The 17,918-nt window shown below is 40.5% G+C and overlaps 1 protein-coding gene across 1 annotated transcript in view; it reads left to right on the top strand.

Moving 5' to 3' along the window:
• The window catches only part of TRABD2B (TraB domain containing 2B), a 256,380-nt gene that overhangs the window by 188,946 nt on the left and 49,516 nt on the right, over window positions 1–17,918 (top strand). The window contains exon 4 of the mRNA XM_081913972.1: window positions 3,690–3,864. Within this exon, the coding sequence (XP_081770098.1) occupies window positions 3,690–3,864 (175 nt within the window). The remainder of the gene's footprint in view (window positions 1–3,689; window positions 3,865–17,918) is intronic.

Genomic DNA, 17,918 nt, shown 5'->3' with positions numbered 1-17,918 from the left:
ATGTACATTCAGTTCATGAAGACTTGAAATGCAGTGGCGATGACCCTGAGGATACCAAAAATAAGAAAGGGTTGGGAATCAGATGTGGAAACCTGCAGCTGGGACTGCCACTGACTTTTCTACATAATCCCAAAAGTTGGTCACAAAACAGCACCAGCTGTTACAATTAAAAATCACGCAGCATCTAGCTCAGTCTGCTGTTTATGGAGCATTCAGTCTTTGTGTGGAGAAAAAGGCTCACTACCCCACACATTCCCCCATCACTTTCCTTATTGCAAAAAAGGCTGGTTTTTTAAAAGTGGCTTTGTCACGTAAGAGTGCTGTAATCCACTTTAATTGTGCGAACCTATATTTGCTGGTTTGTGATTGAATGCAATATAATGACAATGTGGAAGCATCCTTAATATTTTGTTCTTATATTTTTATCTCCAGGGAGGGGGAAGAGGTGTTTTGAGGGATTTTCTGCCTTGAGTGCCCAAACAACTTTTCTGACCTTGAGTACTGTTTACCATGACTTGGAGATGGGAGTGGCATTTACTGCTCTGCCTCAGGTAGCAAAATGTTTGGGGCAAAGACAAGAGTTCACTGTTGCTAATCCTCAGGTCAAGGCTTGGCCAAGATTGAACTTGGGTACCACATGAGGTCTTCTGTTATGTGAATCGGCTAGCCCTGCCCAGAGAGTTGTCTTGTGGCTGTTTTTCTGTTGGTGTGTGTGGGCTGTGTGTGTGTGTCTTTGTCTTTCATTGGTCTAGATTCCACAAAAACACACATGGTATATTTACATTCTTATTTTAAAGTCAAATGGGGTGTGTGTGTGTGTGTGTGTGTGTATAGGATATCAATATATAACCAAGGGAGTATCATTATCCTGTTCCTCTGCTGCAATGCAAAGCAAAGTTTTAGGTCCACCACCTTCATAATGTGGAGTGTTTAGCTGTGCCAGCAGAAAATCGTGATGGAAAACCCATTGCAGTCATGGAAATGCTGACTCAATGAAAACCCAAGCTCTCTTTCTTGCACTTCTCCTGTTAGGTTTGGGAGTGGGTGTGCAAACTCCCAAGGAATTGCACTACAAACTGGAGAGATTGGATCGTTTCTGCTTTCTTTATTTTGCAGAATGGGGCTGTAGCCTGCACTTCGGGGAGAAACAAAAGATAATGTTGTTAGCTATATCCTGCATGTGGTATATGTTTTAATAAAATGATTCCCTGCAACTTTTGCAAAGCCAAAATGGCCAGCCCATTTGGAAATCTCTCACAAGTATAACACTACGCAATTTATATAGCTGCAATAGCCATGAATTCTCTTTCTCCTTTTCCTCTGACATTCCATACTGCCATTATTCCTTCCCTTCCTTGTCATCTCTGCTTCTAGAGCTGCACTTTGCATTATAATGGAAACTTTTAAAAATCAATTTGAAAAGCATTGTCCCCTGCTTCTCATTTTAATTTCCCAAGCACAATTTATTTGCAAACTTTTTAGTTCACAATGACCTTGAGAATCAGGCCACTATTATTTGTATTTTACAGATGGAGAAGTGATCCTTTCCCAATGCTATCTATGAAGCAACTCTACTGGTCCTTGAACCAAAATGCTCCAAGTCCTGCTAGTGTTACCCAGTTTTGTCATGTTAAACATAACATATTAGTCTGTTTTCCACAACTTTCTGGAAAATACACTCCCCTCTCTCACAGATATTTCTGTATAGATAGCTGGGAGGTTGGGGTCAGTCTGGAAACTCTGGGCCATATGCATAATTAATTACCCACTTCTTGTCTTGTTTAATGAGGAGTGGTTCCCTATGTAAGCTCACATCCTGAAGCTGACACAGTTGAGCTAACAGCAGCAGTTGTCACTTTAATAACCACACAGTCCCACACTTCCCACCTTTATTTTCCTTGTTGCAGCCTGAAATAACCATAAACAGTTCTCCCAGAAGTTTTAAAGGTCTATAAATCACACAAGCAGGTGTCTTCTATGTCATATATTTTACAGCAAATTTATAAAATGCAATATTTTTCTGACCTTTGTTAGCACTAGGTTTCAGCACACATGAGAATGGCAGTGTATTCATTTTTTAAAATGGTGTGATTGGACAGCTTTGTCTTTTAAATGTTTTAGTACTTACTGTATGCTTTCCTTATAGGTATATAAAGTGCTCTCAGTAGCTACTTTGTTTTGATTCACTAGAACACTAAGCTTGAGCAGGCATTGTTACATGAGAGCAGTGGCCAAGCATAATTTATTGGAGCCTGGTACAAGCTTGGAGCACAGTCCTTGTCTCACCAAAGACCTAATTGGTGTCCATTTACTATGTTTACATCCTTTTGTTTCTGCTTGCCTAATTCTACTTACAGTCCAGGGGTCGGCAAGGTTTACTTCGCCTGGCCCAGTTCACTCCAGTGGAGATCCCTCTGTGTGCTGGGGCATGTGTGTGTGTGTGATTTCTGGCACTGCGGAGTGAGTCCCCACGCTGTGCTGCGCCAGTTTAGTGCAGTGTGTGGGGACTCACCAAGCGGGCAGCTCAGTTCAGGGTGGCTTGTGGGCCGATTAAATGACCCCCGTGGGCCGCTTGTGGCCCATGGGCCTTAGGTTGCCTACCCCTGTTATAGTCCAGTGTTGTCAACTCCTCCTCCTCCTCCTCCTTCTCCTTCTCCAGGCAGGATTTCTTAGGTAAACATCCCTTTAGACACCATTCCTTAATCAGGGTTGCACAAACCTTATCAGGTGGGCACTTCAGATACTAAAAAAAGAACCCCACAGCTGTGTTTCAGCCCATTTGATGGCTTACAGATAAGACTTTCTGGTTTTTAACTCTGTCCCCAAAGTCACCTGCAAGAAAGACTTGAATCTATCTTCTGAACATGTGAGGCTAAAGATAGAGAATAGTTCTTTAGAGAGTTTGAAAAAGGAATCTTGGCTTGTGGTACATGTATTCATTGCACTCACCTCTAGGGAACAGGGTCTACATATTTCTATATTGTTTCAAAAACCTGTGAACCAGAGGTCATAAGGGAACAAAAGAAATACATCTCTACATACGGAAGCAATGCTTTCCCAAATCACTTTCAACTCTTTTTAAAGAACTATGGTATGAATCCAATTATAGCCAAGTCAGATATTTCTCAATGTACAAAAACAAGTGTTCCTACTAGTCCTAAAAGCAGGCTGTTTCCCTTGAATACTAGGTACTATGCTTTGGACTATGAGATGGGAATTGCTTTTATTTTCAATAGATTTCTTAAAAGAGATTTGTATAATAAAGTAAGCCCTGTCCCATTCCAGAGAGTCTATGGTTCTCTATGTGAACACTTGAGGTTCTACTTTTTATATATATAACAAAATGTTTTATAAAAGAAATACATGTCTATGATTCTATGTTAAAAAAGAATTCACTGCACATGAACCATTATTGAATACTTCTGATTAAGAAAGGAGAATAACACAAATCAACAAGGAACAGCTACTTTGAGCCAAGCACAATGTATTTCTAATGATAGAAATGGGGAGAGAGTGGGGGGTATATTTGATTAATGGACTAACCAACAGCATTCAGAATGTGGAAACAGTGGCCTATTCCCCCCTGTCCCTTCATGTTCCATCACACCCTTCTTTTGATGAGCCAGGTTTATTTTATTTTCCCCCTAGCATGACCTCTTCCTGACACTTATTATTCATTTCCATTTCAGCTCCCTAACTTCATCAACACAACCCTTCCTCCACATGAACAGGTTACAGCACAGGAAATTGACAGCTACTTCCGCCAGGAACTCATCTACAAGAGGAATGAGAGAATGGGGAAAAGAGTGATAGCCCTCTTAAGAGACAATACTGACAAGAGCTTCTTCTTTGCCTTTGGAGCAGGTAGGGTCTGGTTTTGTTGATTTCCACATAGACTAGTGACACACACAGAGAGACAACTGTTATCTCCCTTTTCCTGTAGGCTGCATATACATGTTTTCAGCATTTTCCACAAAGAAAAGTGCTACCTGCTGTTTTGCAATGGCATTTGCAGTATAGTCAAAGGTTGCCTGCCTGTCTGCTAATTTGCAGCAGACCTATGGAGCACAATTTCGTAAGCTTAAAATGGATTCAAACTTAAGTCGAGAAACACGCCTCTTGCTAACTTTGAGGAGGGATTTGGAGTGCCAAACTAGAACAGAATGCAGAATTTCACAGCTGGCAACTAAGTTTCCAATGAAGTGAAACAAAACAAGCAATCACATGTTTAGGATATTGACATAAAATTGGATCCAAAGGTCTCATTTAAGGAGACCTTAAGCTGAACTCCAACCATCATTCATTTTGTGGAGGAAGGGGGAGCAAGCAGGAACAGTGGGAGGGGGGATATTTTGAAACAACATATGTATTGCATGTGGGAATACACACTAGTCCCCTGTATGTATTCTGGCCTCAGTCCAGTACTGGAGTTTCCAATTTATTATTTGCCTCCCATGGAGTCAGCATGTTTCTACAATAGGTACAAGCCTACTTCATGCATATCCACTTAGAGTGTCAGGTTTCTGCGATCTGCTGTACCCTGGGAGAATGAGATGATCGCAAACACTTAGAGTGAGCCTTCCTCCTCCTTCCCAAACTGAAAACAGATGCTGTTTATTGAGCAGCATCATTTCAATAAAAGTGTGGAAAAGAAAGTTGTGCAAAAAGTTTGTTCTCCTTTGGTCACAGCTAATGTAAGCCATGCTGCGAAGAAAACAAATGGTAATTCTATCATCTCTTTATTGCCAGGATATGGCATGAAAGACAAAAGGCACCAAGTGGTATGGAACCATTGATTTATTGAATGACTAGGACCATCTCATTCTCTACATTTGCCGGTATTTCATTCTTCAGCCAATGAGACAGTGGGAATGTCATCATGTTAATCATGGGATTATTAAAATAGTTAATAATTAGCAGCTGTGAGTATGGCAGGTCACTGACTGGGACATAAATCTTAAGGTGGTTTTGTAATGATATAAATTATTAGGTTAGAATTGTTTCTGATCTGCTGGGTTATGGCATCAGAATAAAAGTATCAGTTTAAAGTACGTATGCGGACATTGGAGAGGAATAGAGCTCAATGGAGCTCAATTCTAACAAATGCTTTTTGAGCACAAATTGTGGAAATCCCATTTCACAATAAATTTCTAAGTTATCTTTTGTTTAAATTTTTCTCTTGAGATTCCATCCACACGTAAGAGGCCGTATACATTCTTGCTTAGTCTGGAATGGAAGTCGTGTAAGAAAGTTTGGATTCATGCATCTTCAAACTCAGCTGCTAAAATATGTTTACACACAGAGAGAAAGTGTATCATGCATATATATTGTACCTCATTGGAAGAAATTATATTTTTGTTGAGTCATAATTTCCCGTGGAAGGCACGGTGTGTGTCCCTAGCCATCTATGGATACATCTGTGGGTACTCATGATTTTGCACCTGAAAAATACCATGGTCATAGGCATCATTGCTGGGATGCTGCAGTGGTATCTGTGAAGGAGTCAGTTTTTACACATTAGGCTCTCCATATCATGGCATCAATCTGTGGTTCTGCTTCTAGTTCCCAGCCAGCAGCTCATTCTTTCAGAGGACTCGGTCAAAAATAGAAAAGGGATGTATGGCCAAGGCTCTAATGCCAAGGCCCTTCCCAGTCTGCTGCTGTTAACATAAATGTCACCCCTTTACAACCTTTTCTTGCCATGGAGTTAGCAGCAGTGGTGAATGTGTGTGTGCATGGACACCAGACGATACCAGACAGGAGATGGGAGAGTGATAATTTCTACTATTGGTTTATAATAGGAGTTCCAGCATGAGTGTTGGTGTGTTCTGCTGCTTTTAAGAAACTGCTGCTACATATGCCAAAGGACAGTGCTTTGTTTCTTTGCAAGAGAGATAAAAGAATATTTCATTATAATTAGTGTTTGTGAATATGACTGGAAGCCTGCTTGAGCTTCATCAGAGCTATATAAGGAGTTCTTGATAAACAAACATTCTCTTTAATGAATAACCTTGGTCTGGAGGGTACACAAATGTATCCCTGGGGGTTGTCAGGAAACATAGAAGAGATTTTGAATGTCTGAACTGCCATGTTAACCCTTCACATCAACACAAACCTTCCAGAGTTGAAAGGAAAAGTCTTCTCCTTTTATTACAACTCAACCTTGTGAGCTTCTGAACGGGGGATTGTAGCTTATGAAATCCGAAAGACTTGTAGCACTGACATCTTTACAACAGCAGTTTTCTACTCAAGCCATTCTGGCAGGCGAGACCAGAGATGTTGGGCATTGCCTTAAATTCATTAGAGCAACACATAATGGTGTGTTGTTGTTGTTGCTGTTGTTTTACTAATAAACAGTTTGCATGGCAAGCAGCACAAAATGAAATACACATCAGAATACATTGCATTGAGCTTTAGCTGCTGTGGATCAAGTCACTGCCCCTGTTGCAACTTCTTGGTGGAAATTTCTAGGCTCAAGGTGGAATAATTTTCAACCTCTTCAGTAATTACCATCATTTCCAAGTAGCTACAGCAGTATCATAATATGTTATCCACATAATATTTTGGGATGCATCACATGGAGGGATACATTGCCTGCATGAGCTGCCCTGTTTAAAAGCTGCTAAAACACCTCCCCCCAAACTACTATCCTATTCTTATGAGCGTAGGTCTCTTCAGGCATTTCTTTCTCCATGCACTTAATGAATGAACTCACCATCTGCTCTCTCTGTGGACCTCCAGGAGTTAGAGGATGACTATCTGCAGCGGAGGGTGGAGGGTGAGTTGTGTAGGCATGCCACACTTTGCAGAACCCTGATTACTCTTCAACTCATGGAGAGCAACAAGGAAAGCAATGGGAGGGGTGGGTTAAGCATACTCATCCCTGGTTCCTCCTCCATGTGACATTAACTGTGTGGATAAAGCAGTAGCTGATGAGGGATTAAAAGTATGAGACATGATACAATGTTGTGTGAAACCTCATCCTTGCAGTGCAACATGCAGAAAAGATATATGGACTATAAAAATCATTTTACACTGTTATCATTGGCCAGACAGTGACATATACATGTTGGCACGCCCTGAAAAGGAGCCATAATACTTAGTAGTACTTTGTATGAATCTAAGCAGTTTCAAGTGTTCTTAGCATCTCTCAAGCATTTTCAGTAATTTTCAGACATTATTACTTCCATGGTGTAGATGGTATACCAAGACTGGTAGATATTGACTTTTGATGAGTTTGTGGCAGTGGTGGGATTTAAAGCTGCAGTTTCAGCCACTATGCCTCAATGGCAGATGATCCTATAGTAGCCCCTTCATTTGTTACACTTTGGGGCAATCTCTTAGGTGAAATTACATACATATTTTTCAAATCACCTACAACGCAAGACACTATTGAACTTCCATAGGCCGCTCTGAAATGCCTCTATTCCCCACAGCCACATACTACATGATTGCAGTGCTAAACCATCATTACAGCTGAGCTCAAATTTCATTTATTGGAAACCCATAGGATTGCTTTCCAAAACCAAACTCAAAGTCTGCCTTGAAATATACCACACTCCCAGGCTCACACAAATTGGAAAGGTTCCAGAAATATCAACAAGAATGAGTCAGAGTCTGGAAATTGTGCAATATGGCAATGGACATGCAATTGGATTCCACAAGGGAGGCTAATCTGGGCTGTATTTCTAGGAATGGGGGCATATGGGAATGCCTCAGATCGCTCAACCCGTTGGATATTGCTTTGTAACTCACTTAAGGGAAAATATTTGGATTTAAGATTATTTAGTCCCATTCAATCCCACCAGACCAGACACGCCATTACGTTATCTAAGAGCTTGCTGAGATGTACATTTGATGAAGAAGTGAGAAGTGGTAAAGAATAAATAACGACACCCTGCCTACCTCTACATTCTGCATCTACATCTTATCGTCTGAAAAATGATAAGCAGCCATGTGTTTGGGTCATTCCTCCTGCTACTCTTATGAATAGCACTTGCTCCCCCTCATTTATTCTCTAATACAGCCATATCCAGAGAGCCATGAAATACGAAGAACTGGAATCTGGGGGTATTTAATGCAGCCTCCCTCTTAAAGTGAATAGTTTGGTTAAAATTTTCAAAATCAAGACATTCTAGATGTAGACTGTTGGGGTCTACATACAGTTTGAAGTTCCATTCCGCTATCTCCCCCATCCATTTATAATAGCATCTGAGGCAGGCATGGGCAAACTCAGCCCTCCATATGTTTTGGGACTACAACTCCCATCATCCCTAGCTAACAGGACCAGTGGTCAGGGACCAGTGGTCAGGGATGACCGCGCGCACACACACACACATTTTAAAAAACCTTTCAAAAAGTTAGTACATTCCAGAAGTGTTGCATCTATGCACATTGCGTGAGATGTTTAGATTTGCAAATCGGAGCAATAAATATAAACTTGTGCAAATTACATTGCATGGCTGTGTGTTTATAGGAGTTAGATTTTATGGTGGCATAATTTGGGACATTCTAGAGCACGATTCCCGAGCTTTTGGTTATAGTGTGTGTTGTCTGTTAAAATACAATTGTTATTCCAGGACATTAGGCTTGATTATAACCCTTTGGGGATTAAATAAATGGGTTAGCTTGACACGCTTTGGAGTAGAGTTGGTCTTTGTTGGAAAGCTTCGCCCTTGTGAACTCAAGTGATTGATAGACAGCACATTGTACCAGGCAAACTTGTAAGTGATGAAGTGAACAGGGAGTTTCCCAACTGCCTTCTCCAGCTGAGAAATAGCCAAGCAGCCAGGATCACATGTGCCATTAAAAAGAGTTAATATTTTGGCAACAAAGAATACACACATAAAATCAGTGTTTAAGGGGAGAATGTCTTCTGGCTTATTTCATTTTTATGGGCAAATAATTTGCAAGTAACACATATGATAACAAACAGAATTTATGTATGCTGTTAATTTGGGCTTTATTTTTCTTAAGAAGTCTGACTTACTTATGTTCATTTCTACTTTGCCTTTTATTCTAAAATTATCTTTGCCACTTTTGGACTTGATGGCTGAGTTTATCACGTCTGAAATTAAGACAGGGTTCAAGGACACAATGTTTGCTAACTGTTTGATCATGGGAGGAAATCATGTTTAGCTAAGCAACAGAAGGCTGTGCTCCTGAGGCCAGTTAGGAACTAAACACATGCCACATAAATATGGCTCAGATTTAGGAGGCAGCATGCTGGTTTCAGTGCCACCTACCTCGCAGCCAAAAGATGTAGCATGTAATTTTGTTTCTATATGTTTCTTCCTTATAATTCATTGGACTGAATAAAAGAGCCTTCATATTTTTCAGGCTCCATACACACATTTTACTCTAGAAGCAATGGAAATTGAGTATAGTCGTACCTTGGAAGTCAAACAGGATCCATTCCGCAAGTCCATTTGACTTCCAAAACGTTTGGAAACCAAAGCACAGCTTCTGATTGGCTGCAGGAAGCTCCTACAGCCAATCAAAAGCAATGGAAGCCCTGTCGGACTTTTGCGTTCCAAAGAAAGTTCACAAACCAGAACACTCACTTCCAAATTTGTGGCATTCGGATACCAAAATGTCCGAGTACCAAGGCGTTTGGGATCCAAGGTACTGTTCTTTTCTATGCAGTCCACACATAATATCAATTTATTGCATATTTTTGCCTCTGAAAAGTGCTTTAGAGCAACTGATTTAATTCCAAAAATAAAAGCTTTACATTGATTCTGCATTATCTCCCAGTGTATCCATTTGAAAATACAGTGGTACCTCGGGTTACATACGCTTCAGGTTACAGGTTCCGCTAACCCAGAAATATTACCTCAGGTTAAGAACTTTGCTTCAGGATGAGAACAGAAATCACGTGGTGGCGGCGCAGCAGCAGCAGGAGGCCCCATTAGCTAAAGTGGTGCTTCAGGTTAAGAACAGTTTCAGGTTAAGAACGGACCTCCGGAACAAATTAAGTACTTAACCCGAGGTACCACTGTAGAATAAAACAGATGCTGGTGGTCTCACCTGCCCAATGATGTTATGGGTGGGCTTATATGGAGAGAGTGAAATTACAACTTCCTTCACCTGGGGCATGTGCAGGGAAGAAAAGGAGTGGATAACCTAATCAGGGGGAAAGTTTTTAATTGTGTTTTTCAATTAGCCACACCCATTCTTGTGGAGGGCAAGAACAAAAGCTGCATGTTGAGAGTGGGCATAAGATTTTTCTGTTCCACAAATAGGCTAGTCAGTGTGTATGCTGCTTCAGTCAGCATTGATTAACACTGTTCCACGAAGCAGGAAATGGATGTGAACAGGATAAGCAAGGGACACAATCCATAGTTCTAATCAGTGGAAGGTTTCAGTTTATATAGCTCCATTTTTGTAGGGAAAATTCACAGTTGGTAATGGCTAAATGACTAAGAAACAGCAGCAATCACACAATACAATTTTTGTGTGTTATCTGTCATTGAGCTGGATTGATTATGGAGAAAATCTCATAGTAAATCAGTGGAAGATCCCCACTGATGCACCATTTCCCCCTTTCTCTTCTTTTTAAGGGGATTTGAGTCTTACTGTAGTAGTGATGATGATGATGGTGATGGTGGGTGTAAGGGGGAACATTAGAAGAGGATTTAAGAATTGGTTAAATAGAAAACAAGTGAGTACAGTTTCGTTTAGTGAATGGCCTGGGAGATATGTAGAGCACTTGAGTCTTGAGTTAATTCTGTTAAACAACGAAGCTGTTTGTATAGGTTTACAGCCACTGCAGTTGAGAAACACACAGCAAATTCAGAATCTGTCTCCTACTAAATTTAGTAGAATCAGATTACACAAAAGATGTTTAAGATAAATAAGATTTAAACAATAGGGGTTCTACTGCAATTGGATTAATGGTAGAATCCCTTTGAGATGTGGTTAGGCTTAAGCTCTCTAAATAGTGTGTATTCTTTTGCCTAATTCGTTTAACCATTGTTTTAATAAGTTCCTGAAATATATTAGGTATTTGACAGAAATCTATTGTGAAAAATAGCTTGTGAAAAAAAAGGATGAGTAGCAGCTAGATTGAAAAAATAGTGAAAATTCTGTGTCCCTTTTAGCAAAATGACACTTGGCTACAACATCACTTGAACTTAGCCAAAAGGCTGAGAAGCAATGACACTTGGCTACAACATCTGACTTGTTTGGCACTTTTCTTCAAGATTTTATCATTCATTGTGATGCTCTGGCGTGACCCATGAGATGAAGGCCAAAGCGAAAAAGTAGAGTCTTCGTCTCAATCTAATGACTTACAGTCATTGGACATGACACAGACAACCAATTCAGTGATTCATCTTCATGGTGTGGGTGTCATTAGGCATGGAATAGCTCACACTTTTCCCCCAAGGGCAACTGGATTTTAGGAAACTCAAATTTTGTTTTGGATATGCCACAACAAGCTACCACTATCCTTCAATTACCACACACAGCAGTAAAATGAGAGTAAATAATAAAATAATGCCTGCATATATGTGAGGAATACTTAAATTCAAAGACCCTTCTTTAGAGACAATCTCTCTGTTCTAACTGATGACATACGGTAATCACTTTTGGGTATCAGAGAGTGAGCAGAGGCAACCAGGGACAGAATCTGGTAAACTTACAAAAGAAAAGAGTGAACTAATGTTTCACAGTTGCTGGAATTACAACCATCCATGCATATTTGGGAAAGTTGTGGAATGTGTTTCCCAAAAAAGTTTATATTCAAAAGTAAAAAATCTGAAGTGCAAATTGACAGACTGAAGGAAATTTGAAAATACTGTGGAACCTCGTTTTTCGAGCATCTCAGAAGCTGAACATTTCAGTTTTCAAATGCAGAAAACCTAGAAGTCTGCTTCTGTTTTCAAATACGCCTCAGAAGTCAAACGGCTTCCGAGGCACGTTTCTCCATTTTCTTAATGGAATTTGCCAACCGTCCATTGAGCCTCAGTTGTCGAATGTTTTGGAAATCAAACGGTCTTTCAGAATGGATTACATTTGACAACCAAGGTTCCACTGTAGCTTCAAGTGAACAGTGAAAATCCACCAGTCACAATGAAATTGTGAACGCCACCTCCTGTCCCCACTGAAATTGCATTAATGTTTCAATTAGTCTGGCAAAACTTCTGTGGAACAATGTTAATGTTAACCACTTTATTTCTAATGCAAATAAACCATTGGCTATCTCAGAATGACTCACTTATTTCCTGTGTTTTGCCCAGTGATGAGAATAACCAAGTGGGTAGTACTAAGACCATAGCTGTCAACATTTCCCTTTTTAAAAGGGAAATTCCCATATTCTGAATAGGATTCCTCGCTAGAAAAGGGAAAAGTTGACAGCTATGACTAAGACAGAAGTTTATTAAAGTTCTCTGTCATTCATCAGGCTATACTGAGATCAGGCAGTGAGAGCACTAGGAATGGTCTAGGGTTTGGACCCATAAATTGAAGTTACAGTCACCTTACATCATATAATGTAAAGTGTTTAACAGGTGCATGGTTCCAGGAGAGCTTGACATGTCTTGATCCAGCCCACTGACTAGATTCAGTTTTCTGCCCCTGTTTCACACATAGGTTATTTCATATTTTTGACTGGAAAAAGATAAATCATGACTACAGAGGCTGAATGAGTACCAGTATGAAAATGTAATGTTTGTCCATTAGTGTGAATAGTTTCAAAACAGATGGATAGATGCTTGTATGCTTGTAAAGCCTTTCCACCTTTCTTCACCTCTCATCAACTGGGAGCCAGAGCTACCTGTTGTCTTCCTAACAGCTAGTCATTGAGACCTCATCCTTTGGACTGGTGTAAATCAAAATAAGCTCCCTTCACTCTAAAATGTCTTCACCATCCTCATCTGTAAAGAACCTGAGAAGCTCCATACATATCACAGATAGTAAGACATGGCCCAGTTATATCTTTAAATTGTACATATAAATGGTGTTTCCAGAAGAAGAATCAGCATGAAACCTGAGAAAGTGTTGTTCTAATTAATGAGTTAACTTTACATTGCCAAAGGCATACCTAAAGATGTTGAGATTAAATGAGAGATGTATACAGTGCTTTTTTCTTTTTTAAAAAAAATGTTTAGGGGCACTCTCATTTTCCTACTCATATTGAAATACTGCCCCTCAATGAGGCCAAACTTAGATTCACAAAATGTTTAAGGGTATGTGTATCCCTGCCCACCCCCAAAAAAGCACTGGTTGTATGCCATCATATGTGTTCTCTGTGACCTCAGGGTGGGCATCTGCCAAATATGCAGATACTTGATTTGATGGCTCGTTCATCTGTTCTGATAGCCTATTTCAGTGATGGACATTTTGGCTTCAGTTATCCAAAGCAAAGGATTTTAGGAACTAATTTGTCTCTTTGAAAAAGAAGTTGAAATAGAATCATTATGGGGAAAAATAAGGAGTAATGTTGCCATCACCAGACTAAAGTGTTTGATTGCATATCTAAGGTTTCAGTCATATACCCACTTACCTGGGAGTAGCCCTGACAAATTCAGTGGGACTTATTTCTGAGCAGGCATATATATGATTTTTGTAAGTCACTTGGACAATAGATAGTAACTGGATTGTTTGATGAGGTGATCCCAGACTAACCACAATCCTAACCATGTCTATTCAGAACCTAGAGGCAACTCTCGCCTCAGCTTTGCTGCCCACACATTCTGTCATCTCCACCAACAGTGGCACCAGCAGTGACTCCCAGTTTCCAGTGAGCTCTTACCAAAATCTTACAAGATCTCAAGGAACATGAGAGATCTTGCGAGATCTTGCCAGAAACTGGTGCCACTGTAGGCACTGGCTCACATTGCACGGCACCAGTGGCAGGGGACAGGAGACTGCTTGTTCCTGGATGCACTGTCCTTGAGAACAACAAATATGCAGTTTGTATGGCTGGCTTCTGTTCGTTCCATACATTTCTTGTGCTTACTACTGGCCTCAGTTATCTTAGACTCTATGATTTTAAAAATTACAATTATCCTGTCCATGAGCACAAATCAGTTGGGTCATCTCAGTCTGCATACTGAATATGCCGACTGTTTGTGTGAACCACCTTTCAGCGTGTACATTGCAGAGCATCGTTACAAAGCACCTTCTGAAGCTTTGGGCTGGCAGTTTTGAAAAGGCACTCAGTGTGTGCAATGAAAACGTCAGTGTTTTTCTCTCCGGCCTCTTATCCTTACTCTGCCGAGCTGACAGCATTGAGAAGGAACCCTTCCTCTGCATGTTTCTATTTTTCTTCAGGCTTGCCAATCATGCCGTTTGCCTTTGCCCAAAGTTTGTTGTCTTTGCAGATGGTCACAGCATGAGCTACCAAAAGCTTCAGTGAGTCTGACAAGAGATTCTGTTAACCTAACTCAAGCGTACAACCTGGCATCCAACCAGAGCACAAAGGGGCTTTTCACGGCCTTGCTGCTGCCTCAAATATTTCATTTCATGGGTTTCAATTAATCTGTATTTATTGCCACTTATCTTAAATGGCTAACAATATCAAGAGTTTAGAGAGTGCTTTTAATGTCAAACTGGGTCAATTAAAAGGCTACTTAAAATATTTGCAAAACTTTTCATCCAAAAGTTGGCCCCTCAGTCTGCCTTTAACTAATATGGTTTAAACAAACACTCTGCTTATGAAGAATGACAACTAGCGCATTTCCCCCTTGATATCTTTAGAGATCCCAGGATCAATTTCCTTTCTTTTTGCCCCTTTACACTTATTGCAGTAAGATGGAGCAGTTAGAATATATGTGTAACAAAATATGCTTTCACGTCCTGAAGAAGCAGGAGGCCAATCATGATTTAGATTGTAGGAAGAAGTGATACAATTCTACACAAGTAATGACTGAGCTTATTCATGAGGAGCCTTGTTATCTTCTGTTCAAATGAAGGCATTGTACCAACATGGCTGCTGTTACCTCCAGGATTTGCTGAGGTGATATGCTATAACATAACAGCATTGGAACCATTGTCAGACTGATCTTAAAGTATTTTACTTCCTTATTGACTAAAAACTGGTGGTGCACAGAGCATTTTTAAACAAAGAAAATGTGTTTACATTAACCAATAATATTTTTATGTTTCCATCACATTGGGTTTTTTTAAAAAGCAAAACCTTTATTGCATTGAAAGTTTTGAATGTTTGCCATATTTCCAAATGAATGTCAATGCTGTAACAGAGTCTGTTACAAAACATTAAGTCCAAAAGACTGTAACACCATCTTAGACTGTGTTCACATTTACTGTGCATTGCCTACATTTCCAGTACTGGGTTTTTAATCCAGAGGTGGAGATTTAGCTCTGTTCGGGTGTTTGGCCTACAGTCGCAAAACGTCTTAGGCTGCCCTTGCTGTGTGGAAAAATACATCTGTTTATCTGTCCTGTCCTGCGTCTTCCAACATTCAGTTGCACTGAGTGACCTGAATGGATTCCCATTTGCTAATGATGAATATTTATATAATGGTTTGAGAAATGGCCACAGCACAGTGCAATCTTGAGGTACCTCGCCATGTGGCCTGTAAATAGCAATAGCCATATTGAATCCCTGTCATGGAAAATGGTGGGATAGAAATAAATGTAATAATAATAATAAAGAAGATTCTGATCACCTGTTTCTGCACTTCAGAGAACTAGTGCTGAGGGGGACCGTGTGCATCTCTGCCATTGGCACAGATCGTGTATCATCCCAGATGAGGGCTGAGAGATCTGTAAATTTATGATTGGTGTGAAACCACAAAAACATGTATAGATCACTCACTTTCTTTTTCTTTGTGCCCATTGCCTTAAGAAACATCACTACAGTGAGGTATTTGGGTGGACGGCCACAATATCTGAGTAAAGTTACATTAACTAGTGGCAATAAGTCACAATGGAATTCAGATGACATTATGTGGTGGGGATAGTTATGTTATTTAACATTTGTTAGCTGTTTGCTCATTTGTTTCTTTTTTATATTAAAAAACTATTTCTGTGATTTAATTATTGTTACTCTGCAGTCCATGCCAAGAAGAAAAAAGAGCACAAGCAGCTAAAAAAAATATTCATGCACAAACCCCAGTGGCAAAGGGGTAAATGGGGCACTGCCCCACCAACCTCAGGTCTTCTCTCAACCAGCCCCCACCTGCCTGTCTTCTTACTTACAACCTGTCCAGGGGGCAGCACTGCCTCTCAGTTTCCCCCTCTTTGGTCTCAGTGTGGCCCTTGTAGGACTCAGCAGGGAGAAGCTGGATGGAGACGCAACTAGAATGAGTTGGCTCTGCCTGTCATTGACTGGCTGTTGGTCTCCCTATGGACCCCCTATAGGCACAAACCACCAGGGAAAAATATCTAACACAGAAACACTGCAAAACCAGCACTGAAACACTTATCAAGCTGACAGAGAATAGCAGTCCCCATCAAAAGTGGGCAGGACTGACCATCCACCCCTCAATGCCAAACATCACAAACTGGTTCCCTCCAGATGATGCAAATGAACTGAACACTTCTAGATACAATTCCAAAACCTTATTCCCCTTATTCTCACTCCCTGCCAGACATTTACTGATTGCTGGCATTTTTCTCTTTCTCCTAGCCTAAGGCAGTATGATGATATCATCTGTCTTTCATCTGTTACTTGGCCAACCTTCTCCCCCTCAACAAGTGTTTTTGGAACCAGGCCACTGTGGTCATTGCCTGGTTGTTCTCCAGCCTCCACGGTTCTCTTTTATGTACAGTGATCTTCATTTCTTCAACCTGCTTTTTCCACAAGGAAGAAATGGGAAAAGTCAGAGAGCATAGAAGATCCCAGCATTTTCCAGAGAAGCTAGAGGAAAGGTTTGAAATTCTGATGGAAAGGGAAAGGGTTTTGTTTAAAAACAACAACAACACAGACCACAAATTCTCAGCCATCAGGATTTGGCATTCACCCTAGACAAAGCCTTCACATTGTGGCTTGCCTTGACCTCCAAAGGAGTAGGATTAAGTACTGAGAAGAGGAATGGCTGCCTACCTCACTCATGTCCCCATGCCTTTCAGCAAGTACATGAACAGGACACTGATAGCAGTGATGGAATGTGGAGTAATTTTAAATAGGCAACTAGAATAAATATACATTGCAGGCAGCATGTGTATTGTGTGGTACCCAGACGAAGGAAGCATCTTATTTCCCCACATCACCAAGTCTCACAAGGGGATGTGTTTGTTTTGTGAGAGGTAGGAGAATCCAAAAACCCAGGAACCTGATTTTTCAAACATATCTTTGCTTTTGTAGTTTCTGTGGCATACTTGGACCACAAAATTTGCTTCTGCATTACACTTTACATAGGTAAGAATAAGCAAGCAAGACCCTGCCAAAAAATGGCATACAATTTTAATAAATAAATAATAAATAAGGTGAGCAGCAAGTTGGACAACAAGGCTGTAAAAATTACTAAGCTAGAAGGGCCAATGGACTGGCTCAATATAAGGAAGCTTCCTTAAGTTAAATGCTCTTTCTGGAAACATGCATAGCAGCCAGAGTGATTGGCAGATGCACCAATGGCTTTTTAACAGGGAAAGTGAAATATTTGCAGCCCCTTCTCCAACCTGAACAGTTGATAGGCTATATTGTTTAGGGAGTACAAAATATCTAATCTTTAATGATGGTGACGATGATGATAAGGTACTCAATTAACTGGGCAACAGATTAAAACAACAATACAAAATTATTTTTAGTACATGTACTTCAGGAGTAGCCAGCATGGTGGGACAATGTAACACCATTACTGTCCTGGCAGCAGTGTGGCTGCCACTTATTGGAATGGTTTGGGGCTGTTGTGGGGTTGGGGCTACCTAGGTGCACCACCAAAGCCAGGCCACCAGTGTGCTCATGCAGCCCATCCTCACCATCACCCTTGCCCCAACTCCATGCTCTC

Source organism: Podarcis melisellensis (genome assembly GCF_964234715.1).
Source record: "Podarcis melisellensis genome assembly, chromosome: 6".
In the NCBI taxonomy this organism is placed as follows: Eukaryota; Metazoa; Chordata; class Lepidosauria; order Squamata; family Lacertidae; genus Podarcis; species Podarcis melisellensis.
The sequence above is the reverse complement of the archived record's forward strand: the minus strand, read 5'-3'. Positions and strand labels throughout refer to the sequence as shown.